General features: G+C 35.1%; 1 protein-coding gene across 1 annotated transcript in view; it reads right to left on the bottom strand.

The window, feature by feature from the left end:
* Positions 1-27624, bottom strand: part of ANKRD31 (ankyrin repeat domain 31) — a 160979-nt gene that overhangs the window by 122606 nt on the left and 10749 nt on the right. Inside the window, 5 exon segments of the mRNA XM_044266987.1 lie at positions 7905-7948; positions 10265-10338; positions 15686-15726; positions 20793-20902; positions 26883-26956. Coding sequence (XP_044122922.1) covers positions 7905-7948; positions 10265-10338; positions 15686-15726; positions 20793-20902; positions 26883-26956 — 343 coding nt within the window.

Here is a 27624-nt window from a genome sequence, read left to right as displayed (position 1 = left end):
CCAGTCTAAATACATGGCCACATGCAGGAACCAGTGGGATGCAGACACTTGCTACCTAACTTGCTAGCACATACCTCCTGCTCCTACAGATTTTGTGGATGCACCCCCTCCTAAAAGCTCTCTGCCAGAGCCCATCCAAAAAGGCACAAAAAGACTTCCAGTGCACGAGCAGCCCCAACAGGGGCCAGCACCACTCCAAAGTGACTCTTGCCCCAGGGAGAAGAAAAGACAAACCACATATACCAGTCTGAATGCAGCCCCGGCAGTGGGCTAGGAGCAGACTGCTGGTCTATCCGCAGGCACTGCCCACTAAGAAAGACCTCTAAGGGGACAACACAGGCAAAGTGCTATGCAGTTTGGTGATACTGTCTCTCTGGAAAATGTCTGGTCTGACTCAACTGTCCACCCCAGAATGGCTCCAAACACTAACAATAGAGGGTCCAAATAGTGCCCACAACAGATAAAGAGCACTGTTGCACACAACTGGACTGAAGAAAAAGGTGGCTCTGCCACAATAGCAAGGTGCACACAACACACACAGAAGGCGCCCCTGACAGACCAGGTTCTGGAGAATGCTGCACTGCAGGACACTACAGGAACTCTTCTTCATAAAGCCACTGCTTTTAAGAGCAGGAGATGTAGCTGATCTTCCTAACACAGAGAAACAGATGCAGAGAGCTGGACAAAATGAGGAGACACAAGAATGTGTCTCAAATGAAAGAAAAAGAAAAAAAATCACAGAAAGAGAGCTAAATGAAACAGGTAAGTAATGTACCTGAGAGAGAATTTAAATAATGGTCATCAAGATACTCACAGAGAAATGAGTGGAGGACCTCAGTAAGACCCTTAACAGAGACAAAGAAAACATAAAGAAGACTCAATCAGAGATTAAGAACTTCACTGAAATTAAAAATACACTTAATGGAATAAACAGTAGACTACAGGAAGCAGAAGAACAGATCTGTGACCTGGAGGATAGAGTAATGGAAAGAATCAAAACACAAGGTGAGAGAAAAAAAATACAAAATGAAAACAGATTTAGGGGACTTGGCAACACTATCAAGCATAATAACACTCATATTATAGGAATCCCGGAAGGAGAAGAGCAAGAAATGGGGGCAGAAAATTTACTTTAACAAATAATAGCTGAAAGCTTCCTGAATCTAGGAAAGGAAACAGAAATCCATATTCAGAAGGCACAGACATCTGCCATCAAAATCAACCCAAGGAGGTACACACCAAGACATAAAGTAATTAAAATAGCAAAAAGTAGTGATAAAGAATTTTAAAAGCAGCAAGAGAAAAGTTACAAACAAGGGAAACCCCTTAAGACTATCAGCTGATTTTTCAGCAGGCCAGAAGAGAGCGGCATGATATAGTCAAAGTGTGGAAAGGAAAAAAACCTACAGCCAAGAATACCCTATACAGCAAGGTTATCATTCAGAAAAGGAGAGATAAGAGTTTTCCAGACAAACAAAGGTTAAAGGATTTTTATCACCACTAAACCAGCCCTACGAGAAATGTTAAAAGGGACTCTTAGTTATGGTGAGCGCTGTGAAGTCTGTAAACCTGGTGATTCACAGACCTGTACCCCTGGGGCTAATAATACATTATATGTTTACAAAAGAAATAAATTTTTTTCCTTTAAAATAAAAAAAAAAAGGGGGGGGACTCTTAGTGGAAACAAAAGACCATAAAGAGAAGGAAACAAAGTAGGGAGCACACACACAGTAAAAATAAGTGTATCTGTAAAAATCAGTCAAGGGACTCACAAAATAGAAAGATGTAAAGTATGACACCGTATACCTAAAATACGTGGGGAGAGGAATAAAGAATGGGTTCAAGCTTAAGCAACCATCAACTTAATACAGACTGCTATATAAAGAAGATATTTATACAAACATAATGGTAACCACAAATCAAAAACCAGTGATACATATATAAAAAATAAAGAGAAAGGAATCAAAGTATATCACTAAGGAAAGCCAATTAATGGCGAGAGAAGAGAGCAAGAGAAGGAACAAAGAACTATAAAAGCAACCATAAAACAATAACAAAATGGAAATAAATACATATCTATTAATAATTACTTTGAATGTAAACAGACTAAAACATTCATCAAAAAATAGAGGGTGTCAGAATGGATAAAAAAAACTAGACCCATCTCTATCCTGCCTACAAGAGACTTGTTTCAGACCTAAAGACACATGCAGATTGAAAGTGTAGGGAAAAAAAAAGAAAAGAAAGTGAAGGAATGGAGAAGCACTTATCACACAAATGAATGTGAACAAAAGTCCAGGGTAACAATACTTACATTGGAAAAAATAGACTTCATTATTTTTATAAGTAGAATTTCACTGTCCTTTTATTTGAACAGCTCATAAGAAAACACTTCTTTAATTTAAAATCAGTTAATTAACATATAGTGTATTATCAATTTGAGAGGTAGAGTTCAGTGATTCAGCAGTTCCATATAACACCCAATGCTCACTACATCATGTGTCTTCCTTAATGCCCACTACCCAGTTACCTCATCCCCTGACCCACCTCCCCTCCAGCAACCACCGGTTTGTTTCCTATGATTAAAAGTCTTTTATGGGGGGCGCCTGGGTGGCTCAGTGGGTTAAAGCCTCTGCCTTCGGCTCAGGTCATGATCCCAGGGTCCTGGGATCAAGCCCCGCATCGGGCCCTCTGCTCAGCAAGGAGCCTGCTTCCCTTCCTTTCTCTCTGCCTGCCTCTCTGCCTGCCAAATAAATAAATTAAATAAAATAAAAAAAGTCTCTTATGGTTTGTCTCCCTCGCTAGTTTTATCTTGTTTTATTTTTCCCTCCTTTCCTCTATCCTCCTGTTTTGTTTCTTAAATTCTACATATGAGTGAAATAATATGATAATTGTCTTCCTCTGATTGACTTATTTCACTTAGCATAATACCCTCTAGTTCCATCCATTTCTTGCAAATATACAACAGAATATTACTCAGCCATCACATTTAGGTTCTTAATTTTCAGTTTATTTTTGTGTGTGGTTTAAGAAAGTAGTCCAGTTTCATTCTTCTGCAAGCAACTGTTCAGTCTTCCCAACACTATTTGTTGAAGAGACAATTTCCCTTTCATATTTTTGCCTTCTTTGTCAAAGATCAACTGACCACATAAACACAGATTTATTTCTGGGCTCTCTGTTCTATGTTTCTGTTTTTGTGCCAGTACCATACTGTTTTGATTACAACAGATTTACAGTATAACTTGAAATCTGGGGTGGTGCTATTTCCAGCTTTGTTTTCCTTTTCAAGATTTCTTTGGAAAAAAAAAAAAAGATTTCTTTGGAGATTTGGGATTTTTTGTGATTCCATACAAATTTTTGGATTGTTTTTTCTAGTTCTGTGGAAAATATGTTGGTAAAATATGTGGGAAATGTGTTTTGATAGGGATCGCATTAAATATGTAGATTGCTTTGAGTAGTATGGACATTTTAACAGTATTTGTTCTTCTTATCCATCAGTGTTGAATATATTTCCATTTGTTTGTGTTGTCTTCAATTTGCTTTATCAGTGTTTTATAGTTGTCAGCATATGTCTTTCACCTCCTTGGTTAGGCTTAATCCTCGGTATTTTATTGGTTTTGATGCAGGTGTAAATAGGATTTAAAAAAAAATTCTCTTTCTGCTGCCTCATTATTAGTATATGGAATGCAATTTCTGTATACTGATATTGTAACCTACAACTTTACTGAATTTATTTATCAGTTCTAGTAGTTTTTGGATGGTCTTTAGGATTTTCTAAATACAGTATCATGCCATCTGAAAACAGTGCAAGTTTTACTTCTTCCTCATAATTTGCATGACTTTTACTCTTTTTTGTTGTCTGAAAGCTGAAGCTAGGAATTCCAATACTATGCAGAATAAATGTGCTGAGTGGACATGCTTGGCTTGTTCCTAACCCTGGGGAAAAGCTCTCAGTTCTTCCTCATTATGCATCATGTCAATATGGGTTTTAATATATAGGTTTTATTATGTTGAGGTATGTTCCCTCCAAACCTACTTTATTGGGGATTTTTATCATGAATGGATGTTTGTCGGGTTTGGCAAGCAAACCGAGAGATGGCAAATGAAAAGATTACTCCAGACACCAAAGTAGGAGAAAGGAGAGGGCAACGGGACATGACACTCCAGTGGCGAAAGGTCTCGAGCCAAACTTTGCCTCCACTTTTATTTTGAGTTTTATCAATATACCACATGCAAGAAAAAACAAGAAGGAATGTGTAGCTTCAAGATCAGGACAATAATATATGGGGCAGCAGGTGACAGAAGCAAGAAGCGCTTGTGACATATGAACAAGGCAAGGAGTTTGCGAAGCACGTGACCACTGCAGGTACCTGAATTTCTTCAAAATTTAAGCATTTGCTCCCTAGATGAGAACCTTAAGCCACAGTAAGAATCTAGCCGCTTTCAGCCAAGAAACTTCAAAGAAGGCCCAGCATTCCAGGCACTCCTCCTTTGCTTTTCAATTAGTCTCATCCAGGGAGGTATATACAAGTCAGATTTTATCAATCCAGGCCCTGTGAATCCCCACATATGTGTACTCTGCCAAATGCTTTTTCTGCAACTACTGAAATGTTTATGTTTTTTACCCTTTTTCGTTGATATAATGTAGCATGTTAATTGTTTTGTGAATACTGAGTCACCCCTGCATCCTGGGAATACATCCCACTTGATTGTGGTAAACAGTTTTTTAATGTATTGTTAGGTTCAGCTTGCTAATACTTTGTTGAGGACTTTTACATCTATATTCATCAAAGATATTGGCCTGCCATTCTCTTTTTTTGTGGTGTCTTTTTTGGTTTTGGTATCAGGGTAATACTGGCCTCACAGAATGAATTTGGAAACCTTCCTTCCTCTTCTGTTTTTTAGAACAGTTTGAAAATAAATACTGACTTTTTAAATGCTTGGTAGAATTCGCTTGTGAAGTCACGTGATTCTGGACATTCTGTCGTTGGGAGTTTTTCATTACTGATTCAGTTTCATTGCTGGTAATTGGTCTGTTCAAATTTTCTATTTCTTCATAATTCAGTTTTAGGAGATGATATGCTTCTAGGAATTTATCCATTTCTTCTAGGTTGTCCAATTTGTTGGCATATAATTTTTCATATTTTACAATCCTTTGTATTTCTATGGTGTTGGTTGTTATTTCTCCTCTTCCATTTCTGATTTTATTTGTATGAGTTCTCTCTCTCTCCCTGATGAGTTTGACTGAAGATTTATCAATTTCATTGTTCATTTCAAAGAACCATCTCCTGGATTTATTGATCTGCTCTATTATTTTTTTAATTTCTATTCTGCTTATTTCTGCTCTATTCTTGTTATTTCTTTCCTTATCCTGCTTTTGGGGTTTGTTTGTTCTTCTTTTTCTTGCCCCTTTAGGGGTAAGTTTCGGTTATTTGAGATTTTTCTTTCTTCTTGAGATACATCTGTATTGTTATAAACCTCCCTCTTAGACTGCTTTGCTGCATCCCTAACTTTGGAACTGTTGTTTTCATTTGTTTCCATGTATTTTTCTTAAAGCTTTATTTATTTATTTTAGAGAGAGAGTGGTGGAGGCAGGGGAGAGGGAGAAAGAAACTCTAAGCAGACTCCATGCTCAGCACAGAGCCCAACATGGGATTTGGTCTCATGACTTGGAGATCATGATCTAAGCTGAAACCAAGAGTCAGATAACTAACCGATGGTGCTACACAGGCACCCCTCTCTCCACGTATCTTCTGATTTCCTCTTTGATTTTTTGGCTGACCCATTAAGTGTTTGGTAGCATGTTTTTTAACCTCCATATTTCTGTGATCTTTCTGTATTTTATCTTGTGGTTGAGATTTAGTTTCATAGCATCGTGGTCAGAAAAGATGTACAGTATGATTTTGACATTTGTGAATTTGTTGAGACCTGTTTTGTGGTCTAACATATGAACTGTTCTGGAAAATGTTCCATGTACACCTGAAAACAATATGTATCCTGCTGTTTTAGGATGGAATGTTCTGAGTATTTCTGTTAGATCCACCTGGTTCAATGCTCATTTTCAGCTACTGTTTTCTTACCGATTTTCTGTTTGGATGATCTGTCCACTGATGTAAGTGGAGTGTTGAGATCCCCTGCTATTATTATGTTATGATTGATTACTTCCTTTATGTTTGTTATTAACTGCTTTACGTATTTGGGTGCTCCCTTGCTGGGTGTGTAAATATTTACAATTGTTTTATCTTCTTTTTATGATTATGCACTGTCTTAGTCTCTCATTTTAAAGTCTATTTTGTCCAATGTGTTCAAGTTGTATCACAAAGCTGTAATCATCAAGACAGAATGCTACTGGCACAAATACCAACACACAGATCCCCGGAACAGAATAGAGCGCCCAGAAATGTAACCTCAACTCTATGGTCCACTCATCTTTGACACAACAGGAAAGAATATCCAATGGAAAAAAGAGAATCCCTTCAACAAATGGTGATGGGAAAATTGTACAGCCACATGCAGAAGAGTGAAACTAACACATTTTCTTACACCATATGTAAAAATAAACTCAAAATGCATGAAAGACCTAAATGTGAGACAGGAATCCATCAAAATCCTAGAGAACACAGGCAGCAACCTCTGTGACTTTGGCCACAGCAACTTCTCCAAAGGGAATGGAAACAAAGGCAGAAATCAACAACTGGACTTCATCAAGATAAAAACTTTTTCACAGAAAAGGAAACAGCTGACAAAATCAAGACAAGCGACAGAATGGGAGAAGATATTTGCAAATGTCTTGTCAGATAAAGGGCTAGCATCCAAAATCTATAAAGAACTTACTAAGCTCAACACCCAAAGAACAAATAATCCAATCAAGAAATGGGCAGAAGACATGAATAGACATTTCTGCAAAGAAGACATCCAAATGGCCAACAGACACATGAAAAAAAATGCTCAACAACACTTGGCATCAGAGAAATAGAAATCAAAACTACAATGAGATACCACCCTACACCAGTCAGAATAGCTAAAATCAAAACACAAGAAACAAGTAAGTGTTGGTGAAGATGTAGGAAAAAAAGACCCCTCATGCACTGCTGGTGGGAATGCAAACTGGTGCACCTGCTCTGGAAAACAGTATGAAGGTTGCTCAGAAAATTAAAAACAGAACTACCATTTGATTCACTAATCGCACTACTGGGCATTTATCCAAAGAATATGAAAACATTAATTTGAAAGGCTATATGCATCCCTATGTTTACTGTAGCATTATTTAAAATAGCCAAATTGTGAAAGCGGCCCACGTGTCCACTGAAAGATGGAATATTATTCAGTCACAAAAAAGAATGAAATCTTGCTATTTCCAAAATCATGCATGGATCTAGAGAGTATTATGCTAAGTGAAGTTAAGTTAGAGAAAGACAAATATCATATGATTTCACTCCTGTGTGGAATTTAAGAAACAAGTGAACAAAGAAAAAAGACACACAAAAAAAAAGACTCTTAAATAGAGTACAAACAGATGGTTATCAGAGGGGAGGTGAATGGCGGGGATGGGTGAAATAGGTGACGAGAATTAAGAATACACATATCTTGATTAGAACTGAGTAATTTACAGAATTGTTGAATCATTTTGTACACCTGAAAGTAATAGAATACTGTATGTTAACTATACTGGAATTAAAATACAAAAAAGAAACACAGATCAAGAAAATACCATTTCATTAAAGATAGGGAAGAACAAATACTGGAAGGGGTTTTTAGACAAGAACACATTTCTATTAAAATGGTTTAGTTATATTCTCACCCAGGGAAAGAAAATAAATGGGCTTGATACTTTAATTAATATAATTCTTAAATAAAATCTAAACACATGATCTGTAAATGTAATCTCTATTATACAGACCAACCTTTTCTGGGTCTGGCAAATTTTCAGGATTTTCAGCCTCAGGCCCTAGAAGGTAACAATATGTTTTACTCCAGTTTTATTAGAGTCCTAGAAACATAACTCTGACTTAGCATTTCTTAATCAAAATAACTTGAAATGCTTCTCACAGGCATTCATGTGATACACAAAAGTTTATAAATATTATACCTAATTATTGATATAAAAGTATCATTACAGTGGCAATGAAATTACAAAAGAAAATTCTTCCATTTCTTAAAAAAACACTTTACACAAAGATAAGTAAAATTATAATTATTTAGAATTAGTTTAGCTAAAACCTCTCTATTTTGGTTATTATTCTAAGTATTGGTAACTACAGGAGGAAAAATCATACTTACTTGCTCAGGGTCATCATCTCCTCCATTATAGTTAATACAACATAAACTAAAATCATGCCATCAAGTTAGGCATGAAAAGGAACAACCCAAGTAGGGGCAAAAAGGAATCAATAGGTTGTCCTAAGTGACTTCCATTTTATTATCCTCTCCTCATCCTGCTCCCTCTGCAATTCATACCAAGTGAAATTGAAGGAGGAACGGGGAAAAAAGATGGTTCTCCTACACCACTCCTCTTGCCTCCTACCTTCACCATTAAGGCCCAGGCACTCTGATATATTTAGGTAGGGGTTTAGGTTTCACTGGTGTTTCAAGCATTTATTTGAATCATTCTTTTGGTTTCTTTTGATTAGGCAGTATCTAGAGCTACAGCATAAGACAAGTAATTATTTGCTGAACCTTAGCATGCATCCTCATAAGCAAGACAGGGTTTTCGGAGGGGGGGAACCCATAAATATGCTTACCGAGTTTTACATCATGCAAAAATCTGCTTTTTATTGTTATTGTTTTTGTTTTGTTTTGCTTCACCTTTGCCATTTGATAATGATAAGCTAGGAATATAAGCTAGAAGGGTTAACATCATGGTATTACACACTCTCACAGGATGATAAGCAAAACATTACTAAGTAACTTCTTATTCTTGCATTAGAACCCTCTGTGCCAAGCAATGATGACTGTATGTTCTGCTAAGTATATCTTGTTATTTAAAGTTTTCTCTCTTGTTGTGTAAAATTTAGTATATGTGAAACACAGTAATAGATACATCTTCAATTACCTTTTTTTTTAAATGTCAGATCCTTGGGGGGTTAGTTTAAAAACAGAGACTTCATCCTCTTTCCTCCTCTGAATTGTAAAGAAAATCCTCAAAGCCATCTCTTTCTGTATTTTTAATCACCTCATAATCAAAATGATCACTTTTATGCCAATAGTTGGTATTTTTTAAATTTGATAAGTTGGTATATATTATGCTAATCTGGCTACTATATAAAAATAAACATATTTAAGTACTTCTCATTTTCTAACTACAAAATTTACTTAAAATAGTTTTTACAAATCAAAAAAATTGTGGAGGGTGCCTGACTGGCCCAGTCTTAGATTTTGTACATTTTCTACTTAACACCTGAAAGACAAAATGTAGTAGTAGTAGTATGTACATATAAAAAGTAATTCAAGGGGCATCTGGGTGGCTTAGTTGGCTAAGCGTCTGCCTTCTGCTCAGGTCATGACCCCAGGGTCCTGTTTTTGAGCCCCATGTAGGGCTGGCTCGCTGGTTGGCAGAGTGTCTGTTCCTGACCTCTCCCTCTGCTCCTCCCCTCCTGCTTGTGATCCTTCTCTCTCTCTCAAAATAAATACAATTCTAAAGTACCAAATGAGAAGAAAATGCTCAGGGGCGCTGAATTTTAACTTATAAGCAAAAATGACAATTATTAACAATAATTTGTTTATTTTGACCATTCTAGAGTTTGGTTAGAATTACTCTTTGAATTGGGAGGAAGAAAATAGGATTGTATTAAAACAGAGTTAGCTAAACTAGTGAACAATCTAATAGTTTCCTAACATGTGATTTAATCTAAAATCTGAATGAAAACAAAATGAACTTTCATTCTAAACACTCTGAAAGGAATGAAGGAAAGAGGGAGTTGCAATGAAGTATCAGAAGGGAAGGGGACTACCAATTCTATGGGCGTCTAGTCACATCAGCTCATGGCAGCAAGAAACACCACAAAGTTATAAAGGAAGAGCCAGTTAAAGACCTCTGACTTAGAAGTTTATTGAGTGTCATGGTAAAAGTACAGAGATGCCAAAAACATCATATGGCATTAATGGCTCCCAAAACACCAAATGTCCTGCATTTCCTATTCTTCTAACCTTCTACCCATTTGGCCTTCTGAGAGCTGTTAATGCAAATAAATCCATACCTAACTAAGCCTTCTATTTTTAGGCACAGACAAATTTACTTTATATGACTCTACCCATAAAAACATACCTTGAATGCTTTGGTGGTTCACTGAAATTTTTGCCTGGGAAAATGACCCAGTGAACTCTGGAAAACTTCTATTCCTAAAAAATAAATTATTTAATAAATAAATAAAAGTTTTGAAATGAAAAAAAAAAAACACTACTTCTCATTTAAATATAATTCAAGGTTTTTTTCATTTAAAGGAATTTCAAAGTTGCATAATTATTTTTGCTCCATCATTCAATTACTTTTACAGTTACTATAGATTTGTTAACATTTACATTTCAAGTGACTGCAAAAATGAAGGAACAAGCTGAAAATTAATGGATGAAATTTAGGAGTATAAATAAGACAACCTTAAGTTTAGGTATAAAAGTCACTTTGGGATGACTGTGTATCAAATGAGGGTAGTGGGGGAGAAAAAATTGGTTCTGAATTATGTATCTTGGTTATCTAAATCCTCAAGTACATTGAAAGTTTGTCATTACAGTTTTAGATGTAAGTACAAGTCACTAATGAGAAAATTCTCAAGTATTATTTATCTTTCTTCTATTTTACAGTAGAAGAACATGTATGAAATATTGATGGAAAGCGGTTGAAATAAGGGTCCTGCCTAATCTATAATTTTTATCATCTGCCCTGGGATAATTAAAAATTGATTGAAGAAAAGCAATCAGTTAACTACTTTTTTTTCCTCAATCCAATTTACTATATGCAAACACAATCAAGATATCTCCCTTTAAAACAAACAAAAAAAGCTTCTTGTTTTAGCTGTTTTAAGAGCAGTTTTTATATACCAGGTATAGCTACTTGAAGCCTAAGCAAGAATAATAAATTGAATACTCTCTCCTGTTGAAAAACAGAAATGATTAATATAAGCCACCTTAAAAATGGAAATGAAACTGCTCAATATATATAATTTCTGAGGCATATAGAAAAGAATGTTGATTTTTCCCCTAAAATGCAATTCTTTGAGAAGAACAAGCTGATTTAAAACAAAACTGAATCATACTTTGAGTCAACAATAGAATTTTTCCCTTTAATTGCAAAAGAGAATTTAAGACATAATTCTGAAAATAGAGCAAACTCTTAACTATTACAATATAGTCATTTATATTAGGCAACAAAGCAAACATTGTACATGTCTAACAGTAGAGGTATAGTTAAATGTGTTATAGTACAGTCAAGTTATACAGTGAAATACTGTGAGGCCATTAAAATTCATGTTTTTAAAAATATGACACAAGAAAATAATTATGATTTATTATTACTTAAAATTTTTAAATAGGATACAAAAGAATACCTGTGGAATGATTTTATTTCATAGAAAATATAAATAAAGCTATATACAAAGCCTAAAATAAAATGTACCAAAAGGTTAACAACAGTTCTGGGCAATAAGATTATGGATGCTGTGTTAGTCTTCCCTAGTTTTTTCTTCTCCATTTCTGGAGATGAACTTACAGTGCTGATATATTCAGTAATAGGGTTTTTAAACATAGTGGTTCTCAAAATTTTTTGATCTTTGATCTCCTTTATACTCTTAAAAATTATTGAGGAACCCAAAGAATTTTAATTTATGTGGCATATACTTACTTATACTCACATATTAGGAGATAAAATTGGAAAAATTTTATATAATTACTAATTTAAAAATAACAGTAAAAGTACACTTGTCATAATGAGCACTGAAGAATATACAGAATTGCTAAATCACTACATTATAAATCTGAAATGAATATAACACTATAATAACTATACTGGAATTAACATAAAAAATAAAATTAAAGATAAATAAAAGTAACAGTAATAATCCAATAACATGTGATTACATGTTTATGAAAATTTATTACATTTTACAAAATGAAAAAAAAATAGTGAAAAGAATAACACTATTTCACATTTTTAAAAGATTTTATTTATTTATTTAACAGACAGAGATCACAACTGGCAGAGAGGCAGGCAGAGAGAGAGAGGGAAGCAGGCTCCCTACTGAGCAGAGAGCCCGATGCGAGGCTTGATCCCAGGACCCTGAGACCATGACCTGAGTCGAAGGCAGAGGCTTAACCCACTGAGCCACCCAGGCGTCTGGAAGGAGTATTTTAAGTATAGTATCATACCAAAGCAAATATCACATCAAAACTCTAAAAAGGGAATAACTTCTTTAAAGCTTACTGGAAATATAGAAATTGAAACACCAATGGACTTTTTTTTTCATTTATTTATTTTCAGCATAACAGTATCATTATTTTTTCACCACACCCAGTGCTCCATGCAAGCCGTGCCCTCTGTAATACCCACCACCTGATACCCCAACCTCTACCCCCCCGCCACTTCAATCCCCTCAGATTGTTTTTCAGAGTCCATAGTCTCTCATGATTCACCTCCCCTTTCAATTTACCCCAACCCCCTTCTCTCTAACTCCCCATGTCCTCCATGCTTTTTGTTATACTCCACAAATAAGTGAAACCATATGATAATTGACTCTCTCTGCTTGACTTATTTCACTCAGTAAGTCATAATCTCTTCCAGTCCCGTCCATGTTGCTACAAAAGTTGGGTATTCGTCCTTTCTGATGGAGGCATAATACTCCATAGTGTATATGGACCACATCTTCCTTATCCATTCGTCCATCGAAGGGCATCTTGGTTCTTTCCACAGTTTGGCGACCGTGGCCATTGCTGCTATAAACGTTGGGGTAGAGATGGCCCTTCTTTTCACTACATCTGTATTTTTGGGGTAAATACCCAGGAGTGCAATGGCAGAGTCATAGGGAAGTTCTACTTTTAATTTCTTGAGGAATCTCCACACTGTTCTCCACAGAGGCTGCACCAACTTGCATTCCCACGAACAGTGGGAATCCTTTCTCCACATCCTCTCCAACACATGTTTCCTGTCTTGCTAATTTTGGCCATTCTAACTGGTGTAAGGTGATATCTCAATGTAGTTTTAATTTGAATCTCCCTGATGGCTAGTGATGATGAACATTTTTTCATGTGTCTGATAGACTTTTTGTATTCTGTGCCATTATGACCCATTGCTCTACCTTGCACTTTGAATGGATCTTTCACCAGTATGTGATTGTAAATTGTGCATTTGTCTTTTAGAAAATACTGTTTCACTGAGTTATGCAAATCTTCCTTATATTGATAATACTATTAAACATCAAAAAGACCACCTTTGTAAATATTACCACTGATTTCACTGGAAAATTTTAAATACTGGAAGTCATCAAGGTCAAGGTGGTACAAACAAGTTTTCTACACTAATATTCACATGGAAGCTTGAATTTTTTTCATTGGCAACAAATACCACCAGCTGTTTTCCTTGAAGTGACTGGCTTACTTCACTGATTTTGAAGAAAATGTCTGCCATATACCCAAGTGTGAATACCATTTTGTCTGCCAATTATTATTTCAAGTTAAAAGAAAAAGTGAGCTAATTTTCTTACAATGTTTACAACTCAAGCAAGTACTCTCAAGACTACCACACTTCAGTATTCACAGAAGTACTTAGGCATACTTCCCCCATCAACACAACCATATCAAAAAGATATATATTCAAAAGTAGAAATTTAATTAAAGAAGAACTTTTCTGCTTCACCATATGCATTAAATGAACCTTGGCTTTTTTCTTCCTTTCTAACTGCTAGTTCATGGCTGTGAAAAATACAGCCACTGCCCTAATCCTAGTAAGGCTTCAGCATTTTACTTACCATTTTCTTTAGCAATCTATGTGCAAATGTCAGTACTATGAAACAGGCAAATAACAGGTTAGTATTATTATGAAAATAGTTCTGACCTCAAAAACCGCCTGGAAAAAGTCTCAAGGACTCCCAAAGAGTCCATAGACCATACTTTGAGAATCATGGGGGCTTAAGTGGGTAGGAGAAGAATCCATGAAACAAGATGGGATAGGGAGGGAGACAAACCATAAGTGACTCTTAATCTCACGAAACAAACTGTGGGTTGCTGGGGGGAGGGGGTTGGGAGAAGGGGGGAAGGTTATGGACATTGGGGAGGGTATGTGCTTTTGGGTAAATTGGAAGGGGAGATGAACCATGAGAGACTATGGACTCTGAAAAACAGTCTGAGGGGTTTGAAGTGGCGGGGGGGTGGGAGGTTGGGGTACCAGGTGGTGGGTATTATAGAGGGCACAGCTTGCATGGAGCACTGGGTGTGGTGAAAAAATAATGAATACTGTTTTTCTGAAAATAAATAAATTGGAAAAAAAAATCTTAAAAAAAAAAAAAAAAAAAAAAAAGCTGGCGAGGATGCGGAGAAAGGGGAACCCTCCTACACTGTTGGTGGGAATGCAAGCTGGTGCAACCACTCTGGAAAACAGCATGGAGATTCCTCAAAATGTTGAAAATAGAACTGCCCTATGACCCAGCAATTGCACTACTGGGAATTTACCCTAAAGATACAAACGTAGTGATCCAAAGGGGCACGTGCACCCGAATGTTTATAGCAGCAATGTCCACAATAGCCAAACTATGGAAAGAACCTAGATGTCCATCAACAGATGAATGGATCAAGAAGATGTGGTATATATACACAATGGAATACTATGCAGCCATCAAAAGAAACGAAATCTTGCCATTTGCGACAACATGGATGGAACTAGAGCGTATCATGCTTAGCGAAATAAGTCAAGCGGAGAAAGACAACTATCATATGATCTCCCTGATATGAGGGAGTGGTGATGCAACATGGGGGCTTAAGTGGGTAGGAGAAGAATCCATGAAACAAGATGGGATAGGGAGGGAGACAAACCATAAGTGACTCTTAATCTCACGAAACAAACTGTGGGTTGCTGGGGGGAGGGGGGTTGGGAGAAGGAGGGAAGGTTATGGACATTGGGGAGGGTATGTGCTTTTGGGTAAATTGGAAGGGGAGATGAACCATGAGAGACTATGGACTCTGAAAAACAGTCTGAAGTGGCGGGGGGGTGGGAGGTTGGGGTACCAGGTGGTGGGTATTATAGAGGGCACAGCTTGCATGGAGCACTGGGTGTGGTGAAAAAATAATGAATACTGTTTTTCTGAAAATAAATAAATTGGAAAAAAAAAATTTAGGAAACCATGAAAAAAAAAAAAAAGAGAATCATGGTTTTAAAAGAGCTGAAAGGATAAAGTCTTTTAAGAACAACAGTCCTATAAAGTCTAATTTCAATAAGGTCTAAAAATTATTCCTCCATGCTATGCTATAGATTTTCTTTTTAAATAATAGTAGTAGACAGAAAATCAACTTAATATGAACCAAACCTTCTCATGAAATGAAACTTTTCTAGAATGTTTCAAAATAACATATTTAGGCTACTAAAGGGACAATTGTTAAAAAATATACAATAATTCTAAAACTCTTAAGAAAATGAAGACTCACTTTAAAGTGTAAAATTACAAAAAGAAATCTACAATATAATAAAGCCCAAAATTAGTATACTTACGGGAACAGAGCTTCATTTTGTTCCATTTCATCTTGAGGTTGCTAGGGGGAAAAAAGGTAGTTTTCTTATAACTGATAAATTCTAATACAATGCATTAATTAAAAATTTAATATTTGAAAAATTCTTGCGTTATTCTTTCTTAGCATCTTCTCTGCTATGGTAAAATATATGCAACATAAAATTCACAATTTTAACCATTTTTACACATATGGGTCTGTGGCATTTTGCACATACTGTTGTACAACCATCACCAGCATCCATCTAGAGTACTTTTTCATCTTTCCCAACTGAAACTCCATACCTGTTAAGCACTAACTCCCCATTCACCCCTCTCTCAATCCATGGTACCTATCCTGCTTCTTTCTTTCTACTACTCAGTCTCTACTGTGACTATTCAAAGTACCTAATATAAAAGGAACCATACGATATTAGTCCTTTTGTTTCTGACTTATTTCACTTAGCATGAGGCTTTAAGGTTCACCCATGTTGTACCATGTATCACTATTTCCTCCCTTTCTAATTACATTGTATGTAACACATTTTGTTTATCCCCTCATCTGTTGGCGCCAGCAATAAGAAAGAATTCCAGTTTTCCTACATCCTAACCAATACTGGTTATTTTTTTTTTTTAATAATGACTACCATAATGAGTGTAAGGCGGGATCTCAGTGTGGTTTTCATGTGCACTTCCCTAATGATTAATGATGCTGAACATCTTTTCATGTGCTTATTGGCCACTAGTCTATCTTTGGTGAAATGTCTGTTCATGCCCTTTGTCCATTTTTAAATCAGTTTGTTTTTTGTTGCTGAGTTCTAAGAGTCTTTATATATTCTAGGTAGTAATCCCTAATGAGATAAACAATTTTAAAATATTTTCTCCCATTTCTTAAGTTGCCTTTTCACCTGTTGATAATGTCCTTTAATTCACAAAGGTTTTTAATTTTCATGAGTCTAGCTTTATTTATTTTTTCTTTTGTTGCTGGGCTTTCATGCCCAGGAAATCATTGCCAACTCCAGTGTCATTATACTTTTTCCCAATGTTTTCTTCTAAGAATTTTAGCTCTTGTGTTTAGTTTTTAAAATTTCTTTCCATAAAATAATTTATGGAGATTAAATAAAGAGAAAGGATGTGCCGCTCTTTTTATTCCTAGTTCATTAATCCACAATGGCTCTGATAAGCCATTTTTGTCAGGTTCTCAGTTCTAATATTTCTCCTTGAGGGCCAAAAATCATACAACCTCTGTGTTACAATGTTTAAATACTAAATGACTTTTGCCTAATTCTTAAGTCATGCCAGAAAATCTGAAGTTGTGTCCCTTAAAAAAAAAAAGAAAAAGATAAAATGCACTGATAAATGATTCCATTTTAAGTTTTGCAGCATACCGGCTTTCATCACTTTTAAACATTTAATTTCTTGTTTCCATCTAAGTGGATCTTTAGAAAAAGATCTCTCTCTGGGGGCCCTCTATGTTTCTATGATCAATAATAATGTTTTCTGAAAATAAAGCCTTCAGTCTGAATTTCCAAGCATTGTTCAATCAATGAAAAACCATAATAAAAGGAAAACACAAAGTACTGAAAAAACATCAATCTTCTCCAATGAACATTCACTGTTATTTACTGATAATGCATCTTTACGTACTTCAAGGTTATTAGATTAGTTCCACATATATATACTTCCCAAGCAGACCTTACAAAGCTCTGAAGACCCAGAGACAAGAAGGAATTTCAAGAAGTAAACCTAGAAACTCCCAAGGATTAATTAAATAGAATATATGTATATACTTATATACTTACTAGATATTTCTCTATCTTCACAAAATAATTCATTCAAATACCTGTAATACTCCAGTCATTTCCTTTACTATAGATCCCTTACTATAGATCAGTGACTTGACCCTACCTAGGTAAGGAAAATACAAAAAATAAGAGAGGAAGTAAGAAGGAAGTTTGCTCCTGATAGATGATGTTTTTCCCCTCCTCCATAGGCAAAAATAATACTTAAGAGCTAATACTTCTAAATACAATGGGGGCTGGAGTTGGTTATTTGTTAATTAACAAAATGCAAGTATACATTTCAATCAACTCTTTCCTAAGGCATCCAAATTGCTGTTTATCCTTTTGATTCATGTGACTGTCATTTTTTTCCTGCCCTTACCACCCCTATATTTTGATGGCCCCTTAAGCGGCACAGTTTTTGTTTTATATCATCTGTTGGGGGTAGGGTATAGGAGGTGAAAAAAAGTTTAAGTTAACTGTGCTAATTTGGAGGATCTGGAAAAGGGGCAAATCTATTTATATATCCTCAACCAAAAATATGTGAAATCATTCTCTTCAACTAAATAGTGTATCACTGGGAGTGGTGTGGAAGAAGTCTATACAGTCAAATCAGCCTAACCAACCCTGGGTCGCCAGCAGGCAACAGATATCTCACACAAACTATCCTCATGTTCAGTATAGTAGAATAAACATTCCTGGTATTGTTTTATTTATCAATCAGTTACTAATAACATTTGTTTAAAATACCTCTCAAGGGGCCGCCTGGGTGGCTCAGTGGGTTAAACCTCTGTCTTCGGCTCAGGTCATGATCTCGGGGTCTTGGGATCGAGCCCCACATCGGGCTCTCTCCTTGGCGGGGAGCCTGCTTCCCCCTCTCTCTCTGCCTGCCTATCTTTCTACTTGTGAACTCTCTCTGTCAAATAATAAATAAAATCTTAAGAAATAAAATAAAATACCTCTCAAATTGACAGTATATAATAAAACTAGGGGACTTTAACACCCCACTTGTATCAACGGATACATCTTCCAGAAAGAAATCAACAAGGAAACAATGGCATTGAATGACACTAACAATGGCTTAGAACAGATGGACCTAACAGATAAATACAAAATATTCCATCCAAAAACAGAAAACATATTCTTCTCAAGGGCACATAAAATATTCTCCAGGATAGATCACATTATTAGGCCACAAAACAACTCTTGATTTAAAAGACTGGAATCACAGAGCAATGGGGTAGCTAAGTTGGCTAAGCACCTATCTCTGGGTTTCAGGTCAGATCATGGCCTCAGGATTGTGGGATTGAGCCCCAATTCAGGCTCCTCACTCAGTATAAAGCCTGGCTAGGATTCTCTCTTTCCCTCTCCCTCTTCTCCCCCCATTAACTGTCACTCTCTAAAAAATAAATAAATAAAAACAAAATAAAAACAAGAAACTTTTATACAGTGAAGGAAACCATTAATTAGAATAAAGAAAGGCAACCTAATGAATGAGACAGCATATTTGCAAATAATATTTTGATAAGAGGTTAACATCCAGAACAGATAAAGAACTCATACAATTCAAGAGCAAAAAACAACAATAAAAAACCTAAACAGTTTTTTAATTGAAAAGTAGGCAGAGGACCCAAACAGACATTTCTTTAAAGAAGACAAACAGGGGACCAACAGACACATGAAAAGATACACATCACTAACCATCAGGGAAATGCAAATCAAAATCACAAGAGATATCTCTTCACACCTGTCAGGACGGCTAAAACCGAAAAGACAAGAAACAACAAATGTTGGTAAGGATATGGATAAAAGAGAACTGTCATGCACTGTTGGTGGGAATGTGAACTGGTGCAGCCACAATGGAAAATAGCGTGGAGGTTACTCAAAAAATTAAAAATAGAACTACCATACGATCCAGTAATTCTACCTCTTGGTATTTTTCTTAAGAAAATTAAAACATGAATTCAAAAAGACATAATCACCCCTATGTTCATTACAGCATTATTTACAATAATCAAGATATAGAAGTAACCTAAATACACATACACACACACAGGAATATTACTTAGTCATAAAAAATGAAATCTTGCAATTTTTAACAACACAGACTCAGAGGGCATTACGCTAAATGAAGTAAGACAGACAAAGACAAATACCTTAGGATGCCACTTACATGTAGAATCTAAAAAAAAAACCCAAATGAATAAATAAAATAAAACAGAAATAGTCTGATAAATCAGAGAATTGATGGTTGTCAGAGAGGAAGGGAGATGGGAAGATGGACAAAATAGGTGAAGGGGAGTAAGAGGTAAAATCTTCCAGTTATAAAATATGAGATATGAGAATGCAATCAATAATATTGTCACAACTTTGTATGGGGACTGCTGGTAACTAAACCTACTGTGGTGACCATTTGAGAATGTATGTAAATATCAAATCATTATGTTACACACCTGAAGCTAACACAATACTGTATGGCAATTATTCTTCGATTAAAAAAAACCCAAATTTGAGATTCATGACAGAATACAGCATCTCTGATGAAATGTTTTCAGTATAATAAAAAAGAAAGCTGAGTTGTCTTATTCTAAAAAGGAAACAACACAATTTTTCCCTGAAGTCTTCAATCTGTGTAAAATTAACTATCTTCATTCATAAAAAATGCATGTGTGTGAATATTTCATTCATTTCAAAACTATCAATAAAAATGTTAGGATTTTTATTTTATCCTCAGAGGGGGAAATAATGTATCTATGGTCCCTTCCTTCCTTAAGACTTTATAGGTATCTCTGGTTAGCTGACTTATTTATGCCACAGGTGCTAACTAAATCACCCCTTATCTCTCCCCAGGGTGACTACATTAAAAAGAAACAAATAAAAATTTGTGTATGTAAGTGTATATATATATATATATATACACATGCACTCACACACACATTAGATAATAGAAGGGCCTTTCAGTAGCCCATATCTCAAATTATAGCATGCAGACTAACATCTTCCTCACAAATTTAAAGTGATCTCTAGATGAAAATCATAATTATTATATTCTATTTTAACCTTCTGTTTCTCTCACTTCCACATTTATACTTGAAAGAGAGAAAAGAGAGGAAAAAATGAAATATTTTAAATACCTCCTTCTAAAACAACTGCTTTTCAACGAAGTTGCAACGAAAAAACAGAATGACTGGCTAAGAAAGGGTAAAAACCGAGTAAGAGAAGAAAGAAGGAAAATAATAGACAAAAAGAATTAATCATTAGTAATTTGGCCCTCTTTAAAATAGCATTTCCAATTTTTAATAAGTGTGTATTTAATCAATATGATACATACCTGTAAGACTTCTTTCTCACTAAGAGGCGGCATTATATTATTTTTACTCTTCTGCTCTTGTGGAATCTCTCTGAATTTGAAAGCAAGTTGAATCTCAGGAGAAGGTGTGCCTAGAATGAAACATAATCATAAATTATTTGCAACAGGTTTATTGCTCTGCTTTGACAATGACTCCATGATTTTACAGAAATTATAAAATGTCACTAAAAATTATTTTGTAAATTATAATTTCCTAACGCCACTTTTACATATCAAAGTCTTTATTAATTTCAAAGAAACATATACTACACTGGAATAAAATAATACTTGATATTTCTTAGTTTCAGGTGGAATGAATACAAAGGATACATAGAGACACTATACAGACTTAAACCCCCTTAGAAATACAGACTTAAACCCCCTTAGAGAGAATACTTTCTTCTTTTTCAATTCTGTGTGAGCTCATTTTTTAAAACTCCTAATACTAATCTATAATCCAAAAACAGAGTTTGTGTTTTTAAGACAGGAATAAGATCCTCACTGGATATTTGAAATTGTTTTTCCAAGTTTAGCCAATTATAGACTGTTTGGCTTACTGGGTAGCTAGGATTAGAACAGATATTTGACTTCTTATTAGTAAGTTACATTATTATCCCATCATTCCCTTTTCCATATTTCTTAAGTAGTAAAGTTAATACCTGCTCATTGTAGAAACTTGGGAAAATAAAGTAGTATAAAGGAGATACTAATAATCACCCAGAGATAATTATTCATAACATACTTGTGGATTTCCTTCTGATCCTTTAGTGTGTGTGTGTGTGTTTTATAAAATGGAGTTACCCTATAAATTAGGTTTTCAGATTTTTTTTAAAAAAAGGATGGGGAAGTGATCTCATATTTTAACTTTTCTTCCCTTCCGAGTTCCTAAAAAGAATCCAAAGAAATTAGTTGTTGCTGTTTTTTGAAATTAGTTTTGTTTTTTGTTTTTTGTTTTTTTTTTTAATCTGAAGCAATGAGAAAAAAAATAGCAATGAGAAAAAAAGGAAATATACCCACTATGGATCAGAAGATGAGACTGGATTAAAGGGAAACCAAACACAGGTAAACAGTATATCACTCTGCATGGGAAAAGGAGTGGCTCCCTCAGGAATAACTATATGAATTTCTTCCATGAGAATCTCAGAAAACCACTCAGCTCAGAGAAAATCACACCAACCAAAGATGGAAGAGGGTACACTGGAGGATCACCATGGGTAGTCTCATACTTCACTGATATTGTTGTTTGTACCAAAGGAGCTCAGAATGAATAACACAGCCAGTTACTCTGTGTAGGAGGATATCTTCCCTACCAGATAAAGAAATGTACTAAAAGCTAGGGCTTATAAAATAACAGTGCTGGCATATCACCGAATATAGTCAAATAGAACAATGAAACAAAATAAGTGGAAAACAGACCTATATATATATCTGGGAAGTTAATATAAAATAATAATGGCATTTTAAACAGTGACAAAAAGATGAATAAATATAATAAATGTAAATAAAGATAAACACTTTTATGGTCTTGTGGTAGGCAAAATATTTCCAAGTTTGGAAAAAAACCAAGAAACCCCAGAAGAAAAGACTGACAGGTTTTGTTATATAAAAACTTAAGGGCACCTGGGTGGCTCAGCCGGTTGAGTGTCTGCCTTCAGCTCAGGTCTCAATCTCAGGATCCTGGGATCCAGCCCCACATCAGCCTCCCTGCCCAGCAGGGAGTCTGCTTCTCCCTCTCTCTCTACCCTTTCCCCACGCCCCCACCCTCACTTGTGCTCTTTCTCTCTCAAATAAGTAAAAACTCTAAAAAAGAAAACCTTAAACTTTCTGCTTACAAAATATATCAAGAATAACATTAAAGTTATTCTTTAATAACTAGGAAACTGAGGAAACTAGGAAACTGAGTGAAACTATTTTCCATATATATATGACAAAGTTTTTTTATCTTTAATATATAAAATGATCTTATAAATCAATAATAAAATGAGAATAATTTATGAGACATGTAAGGAATACTCAATATTAAAGTATGTCTAACCTTGGTACTCTTTGAAAATGCAAATTAAAATAATCAGATACTTTTTATTTAGCGGTTTGGCAAAGATTGAATATATTCTTTGTTGGATCTAAAGGAAAAAGTCATCTTTTTTAGGGGTAATATGTGTCAAGATCTGACATGTTTCTTTTAAAATCAAATATAATTTTTGCTAGTTATACTAAGGAAATAACCAGAAAAGCAGGCAAAGGTATAAATACTAGAATAGTCACATTTATTACAGTATTGAGAAATACCAAAAATATTATCAATTCATTAAATATGGGTAGATTCATACAGAATAACATGCAGCAATTTAAAAAGTTGAGGAAGATCAGTATAACAAGGAAAGAACTATATTTAACACAATACTGATTATAAAAAAAGATATTCATATTGGCATACAAAAGTCTAGAAAAATATATAAATACTAAACACTGGCAATTCTTGGAATGGAATTGTAGGGAAGAGTAGGGGGTGGGACTTACACTTTCTACATTATATAGTTTTGTATTTAGAAAATTTTTATTCTTGGGGTACCTGGGTGGCTCAGTGGGTTAAAACCTCTGCCTTTGGCATGGGTCATGATCCCAGGGTCCTGGGATCGAGCCCTGCATCAGGCTCTCTGCTCAGCAGGGAGCCTGCTTCCTTTCTCTCTGTGCCTGTCTCTGCCTACTTGTGATCTATGTCTGTCAAATAAATAAAATCTTTAAAAATATATATATGTAGAAAAATTTTATTCTTTTAATAATTAGCAAAAGTAACAAAAAGTCTATCAATTTGGAAAATCAAAGAAAAAGAAAAAGGAAAGTGAAGAAAAAACTTGGTTGGAATATTAAAACACACCTCTAACTTCTTCTTAGTGGTACTTTATATGACATAAAAGCACGTTCTAGAGACTACTATTACACATTGCCTCTTCCAAATACATGTAAGAAAAATCCCTCCAAGATGAAATTGCAACTTCCCACTGGAGTACCAAGTGAAATGAGGTACTGTGAAAAGACTCTCTGAACTATATATAAAAGATCTTTGTGGTGTTTAAGAAATTTTTCCTTTTTACCACACCTATTTTCAGACATCCTTGAAAATAAAAAAAGGCTCCCAAGAAGAAAACATAAAAAGAAATAATGTACCCCTTAAATAGTTATTGCAAATATAACTTTTTGAACCATGATGCTCAGTGATACATTTTTCTTTTCTTTTTTTTTTTTAAGATTGTATTTATTTATTTGACAGAAATCACAAGTAGGCGGAGAGGCAGGCAGAGAGAGAGAGAGAGAGCAGGAAGCAGGCTCCCCGCTGAGCAGAGAGCCCAACGCGGGGCTCGATCCCAGAACTCTGGGATCATGACCTGAGCCGAAGGCAGAGGCTTTAACCCGCTGAGCCACCCAGGCGCCCCCAGTGATATATTTTTCTATAAGCATTTAAATTGACCTAGAAGTGGACTCAGGAAGTATAGAAAACTGTAGGTAAAAGGTACTTTTAAAAAATATATGTACTACATATCAGTGAAATCATACAGTATATGCCTTTTTCAGTCTGACTTCTTTCATTTAGCATAATAACCTCTTGGTCCATCCATATTTCTTGGTCCATCACATCTTTTTCATGGCTGTGTACTATACATACACATATACAAATATATACACATATACATATACACCACATCTTCTTTACCCATTTGTCTACCAATGAACGCTTAGGTTACTTCCATATCCTGGCTACTGTAAATAATGCTGCAATAAGCATAAGAGTGCATATATATTTTTTTACTTAGTGCTTTCATTTTCTTTGGGTAAACACCCAGTAGTGGAATCACTGGATCATATGGTATTATTCTTTTTAATTTCTTGAGGAACCTCCACACTGTTTCCTATTGCAGTTGTAACAGTTTACATTACCACCATCCATGCACAAGGATTTCTTTTCTCTATAGCCTCACCAACACTTGTTATTTGTCTTTTTGCTTTTAGCCATTCTGATAGGTCTAAGGTGATAACTCTTTGTGGTTTTGATTTGCATTTCTCTGTATGCCTTCTTTAAAAAAATGTCTATTTGGGTCCTCTCCCCATTTTTTACTCAGATTGTTTGTTTTTTAGGTATCAAGTTGTATAAGTTCTTTATACATTTTAGAAATAGGGGCGCCTGGGTGGCTCAAGGTTAAGCCTCTGCCTTCGGCTCGGGTCATGATCCCAGCATCCTGGAATCGAGTCCCGCATAGGGCTCTCTGCTCGTCAGGGAGCCTGCTTTCTCCTCTCTCTCTTTCTCTCTCTGCCTGCCTCTCTGCCTATTTGTGATCTCTGTCAAATAAATAAATAAAATCTTAAAAAAAAAAAAAGAAATTAACCCCTTATCAGATATATCATTTGCAAATAACTTCTCCATTCAGTAGGTTGTCTTTCATTGTGTTGATGATTTCCTTTACTGTATAAAAGTTTTTTATTTTGATGTAGTTCCAATAGCTTATTTTTGCTTTTATTTCCCTTGCCTTTGGAGACATATCTAGCTAGAAAAATGATGCTAGGGCCAATGTCAGAAAAATTACTGCCTGTGTTCTCTTCTAGGGTTTTTGTAGTTTCGGGTCTTACAGTTAAGTCTTTAATCCATTGTAGTTTCAGGTCTTACAGTTAAGTCTTTAATCCATAATTGTGTATGGGATAAGAAGTTAGTCCAGTTTCATTCTTTTGCTTGTAGCTGTGCAGTTTTCCCAGCACCATTTCTGAAAAGACTGTATTTTCCCCATTGCATATTCTTGCTTAATTTGTCATAGATTAATTGATCCTATAAGTGTGGCTTTATTTCTGGGTTCTCTACTCTGTTCCATCAATCTTTTGTGCCAGTACCACACTGTTTTGGTTAGTACACCTTTGTAGCATACCTTAAAGTCTGGGATTGTGACACTTCCAGCTTTGTTGTTCTTTCTCAAGACTGATTTGGCTATTCAGGCTCTTTTGCAGCTCTATAGATATTTTTAGATTTGTTCTAGTTCTGTAACAAATGTTGTTGGTATTTCCATAAGCATTCACTGAATTTGGGTGATATGGATGTTTTAACAATATTAATTCCTATAATCCATGATCATGGAATATCTTTCTATTCATGTCATTTCCAATTTCTTTTATCAGTAGTTCATAATTTCCAGAATATGGGTCTTTCACCTCCTTGGTTAAGATTACTCCTAGGTGTTTTTTGCTGCAATTATGAATGGGATTGTTTTCTCAATTTCTCTTTCTGGTCCTTTGTTATTAGTGTATAATAAGCCAGACTAAGAAAGACAAAGACTATATTATTCCACTCATACAGGGAATCTAAAAAACCAAAACAAATGAATACACAAACCAAAAAAAAGCTGAACCAGACCTATAAATACAGAGAACAAACTGATGGTTGCCAAAGGGGACAGGGGTGGGGAGAATAGACAAAATGGGTGAATGGGAGTGGAAGATACAGGTTTCCAGCTATGGAATAAATAAGTCACAGTAATAAAAAGCACAGCATAGGAAATATAGTCAATAATATTATAATAACATTATATGTTAAAGATGGTAGCTGAAACTGTGGTGAGCCTAGCATAACCCATAAAGTTGAATCACTATGGTGTACACCTGAAACTAATGTAACATTATGTATTAACTATACTCAAATTCAAAAAATTAAATATATAAAATTAAACAAAGGATATTTGGTATTTCAGTCTGAAATAGGCTGGTTATTAAAAAGTACTATTCACTTTTGCAAATAAACAAGTTCTAGGGCTAAGCTGGAAATTTTTGCAAGGAGAAGAGCTATCTAGGTGTCACTTGCTTATTTCTGAAGGCCTCTCAAGGAGTCATTAACATCTTCCAGAAGTTATAACTTCCCTTGCTATCTTTATAGTAACAGACCTTAATAGACCTTAGACTCTATTACAGATGAGTATAAGAAACTAATTCTGTGTAAAGTTAAAAGCAAAACTAACTATAAAAGGAGAAATTGACAGAATAATAACACTTGGCAAATTAAAGGGACTACTTAGTGAAAAAAAATTTTTTTCTCACCTTCGTACATTCCACTTATACCAGCATGGAGACTGAACTCAGATCTAAGAGATGTGTCTTGATCAAAGAGCAACCTTTCAAATAACAAAACAGAAGATACAGATTATGTTCCTAAACAAAGCCTAACAATTTAACCACAATTTGTTATTATACTTAAACTTGCTAAAATTCTTAGTTACACCACACTATTAATATCTACACCAAAATATCTTTTTAGATGTGTACCCTTTAATTAAAAACTTACATAAGATGAAAAATAAAGACTTATTTATATGGTCTAGTTCATTTTTATAATACCCTGTTATTTCTGAATACTTGGGAGTAAGGGATGAATATCAATATAGTTTCTGAACAGAGATGAAGTGAGATGATTTGAGGGAACAGTGCTGGTAGGTTTCCTCCTTCACATTTCTCTATACCACAGAGAATTTGAGATTAGAATCCCAGGACTGAATCTGAGTATATATTTTCAAAATGACAGAATTCCTTCAGTTTTTGGATTTACTTCCTACTATGTTCTAAGGTGCATCAAGGTAACAAAGAGAGAAGACACACAATCCATACCCTCAAGAAGCTTCAAATCCAGTGACAAATACAAAACTAAAAAATAGCAATGATATGCCATGGTAAGTACGCTAGTAGGCAGATTTAACATGTTTGTGTTTTCTGATTTAAAAAAACCCTACAGAATTCAAAACTAGGAAAAGGACTTGAAAAGAAATTTATCCAAAGAAGATGTACA

This window comes from Neovison vison, chromosome 1 (assembly GCF_020171115.1).
Source record: "Neovison vison isolate M4711 chromosome 1, ASM_NN_V1, whole genome shotgun sequence".
NCBI classification, from domain to species: Eukaryota; Metazoa; Chordata; class Mammalia; order Carnivora; family Mustelidae; genus Neogale; species Neogale vison.
Note: the sequence above shows the minus strand (reverse complement) of the source record. Positions and strands in the feature narration are given on the sequence as shown.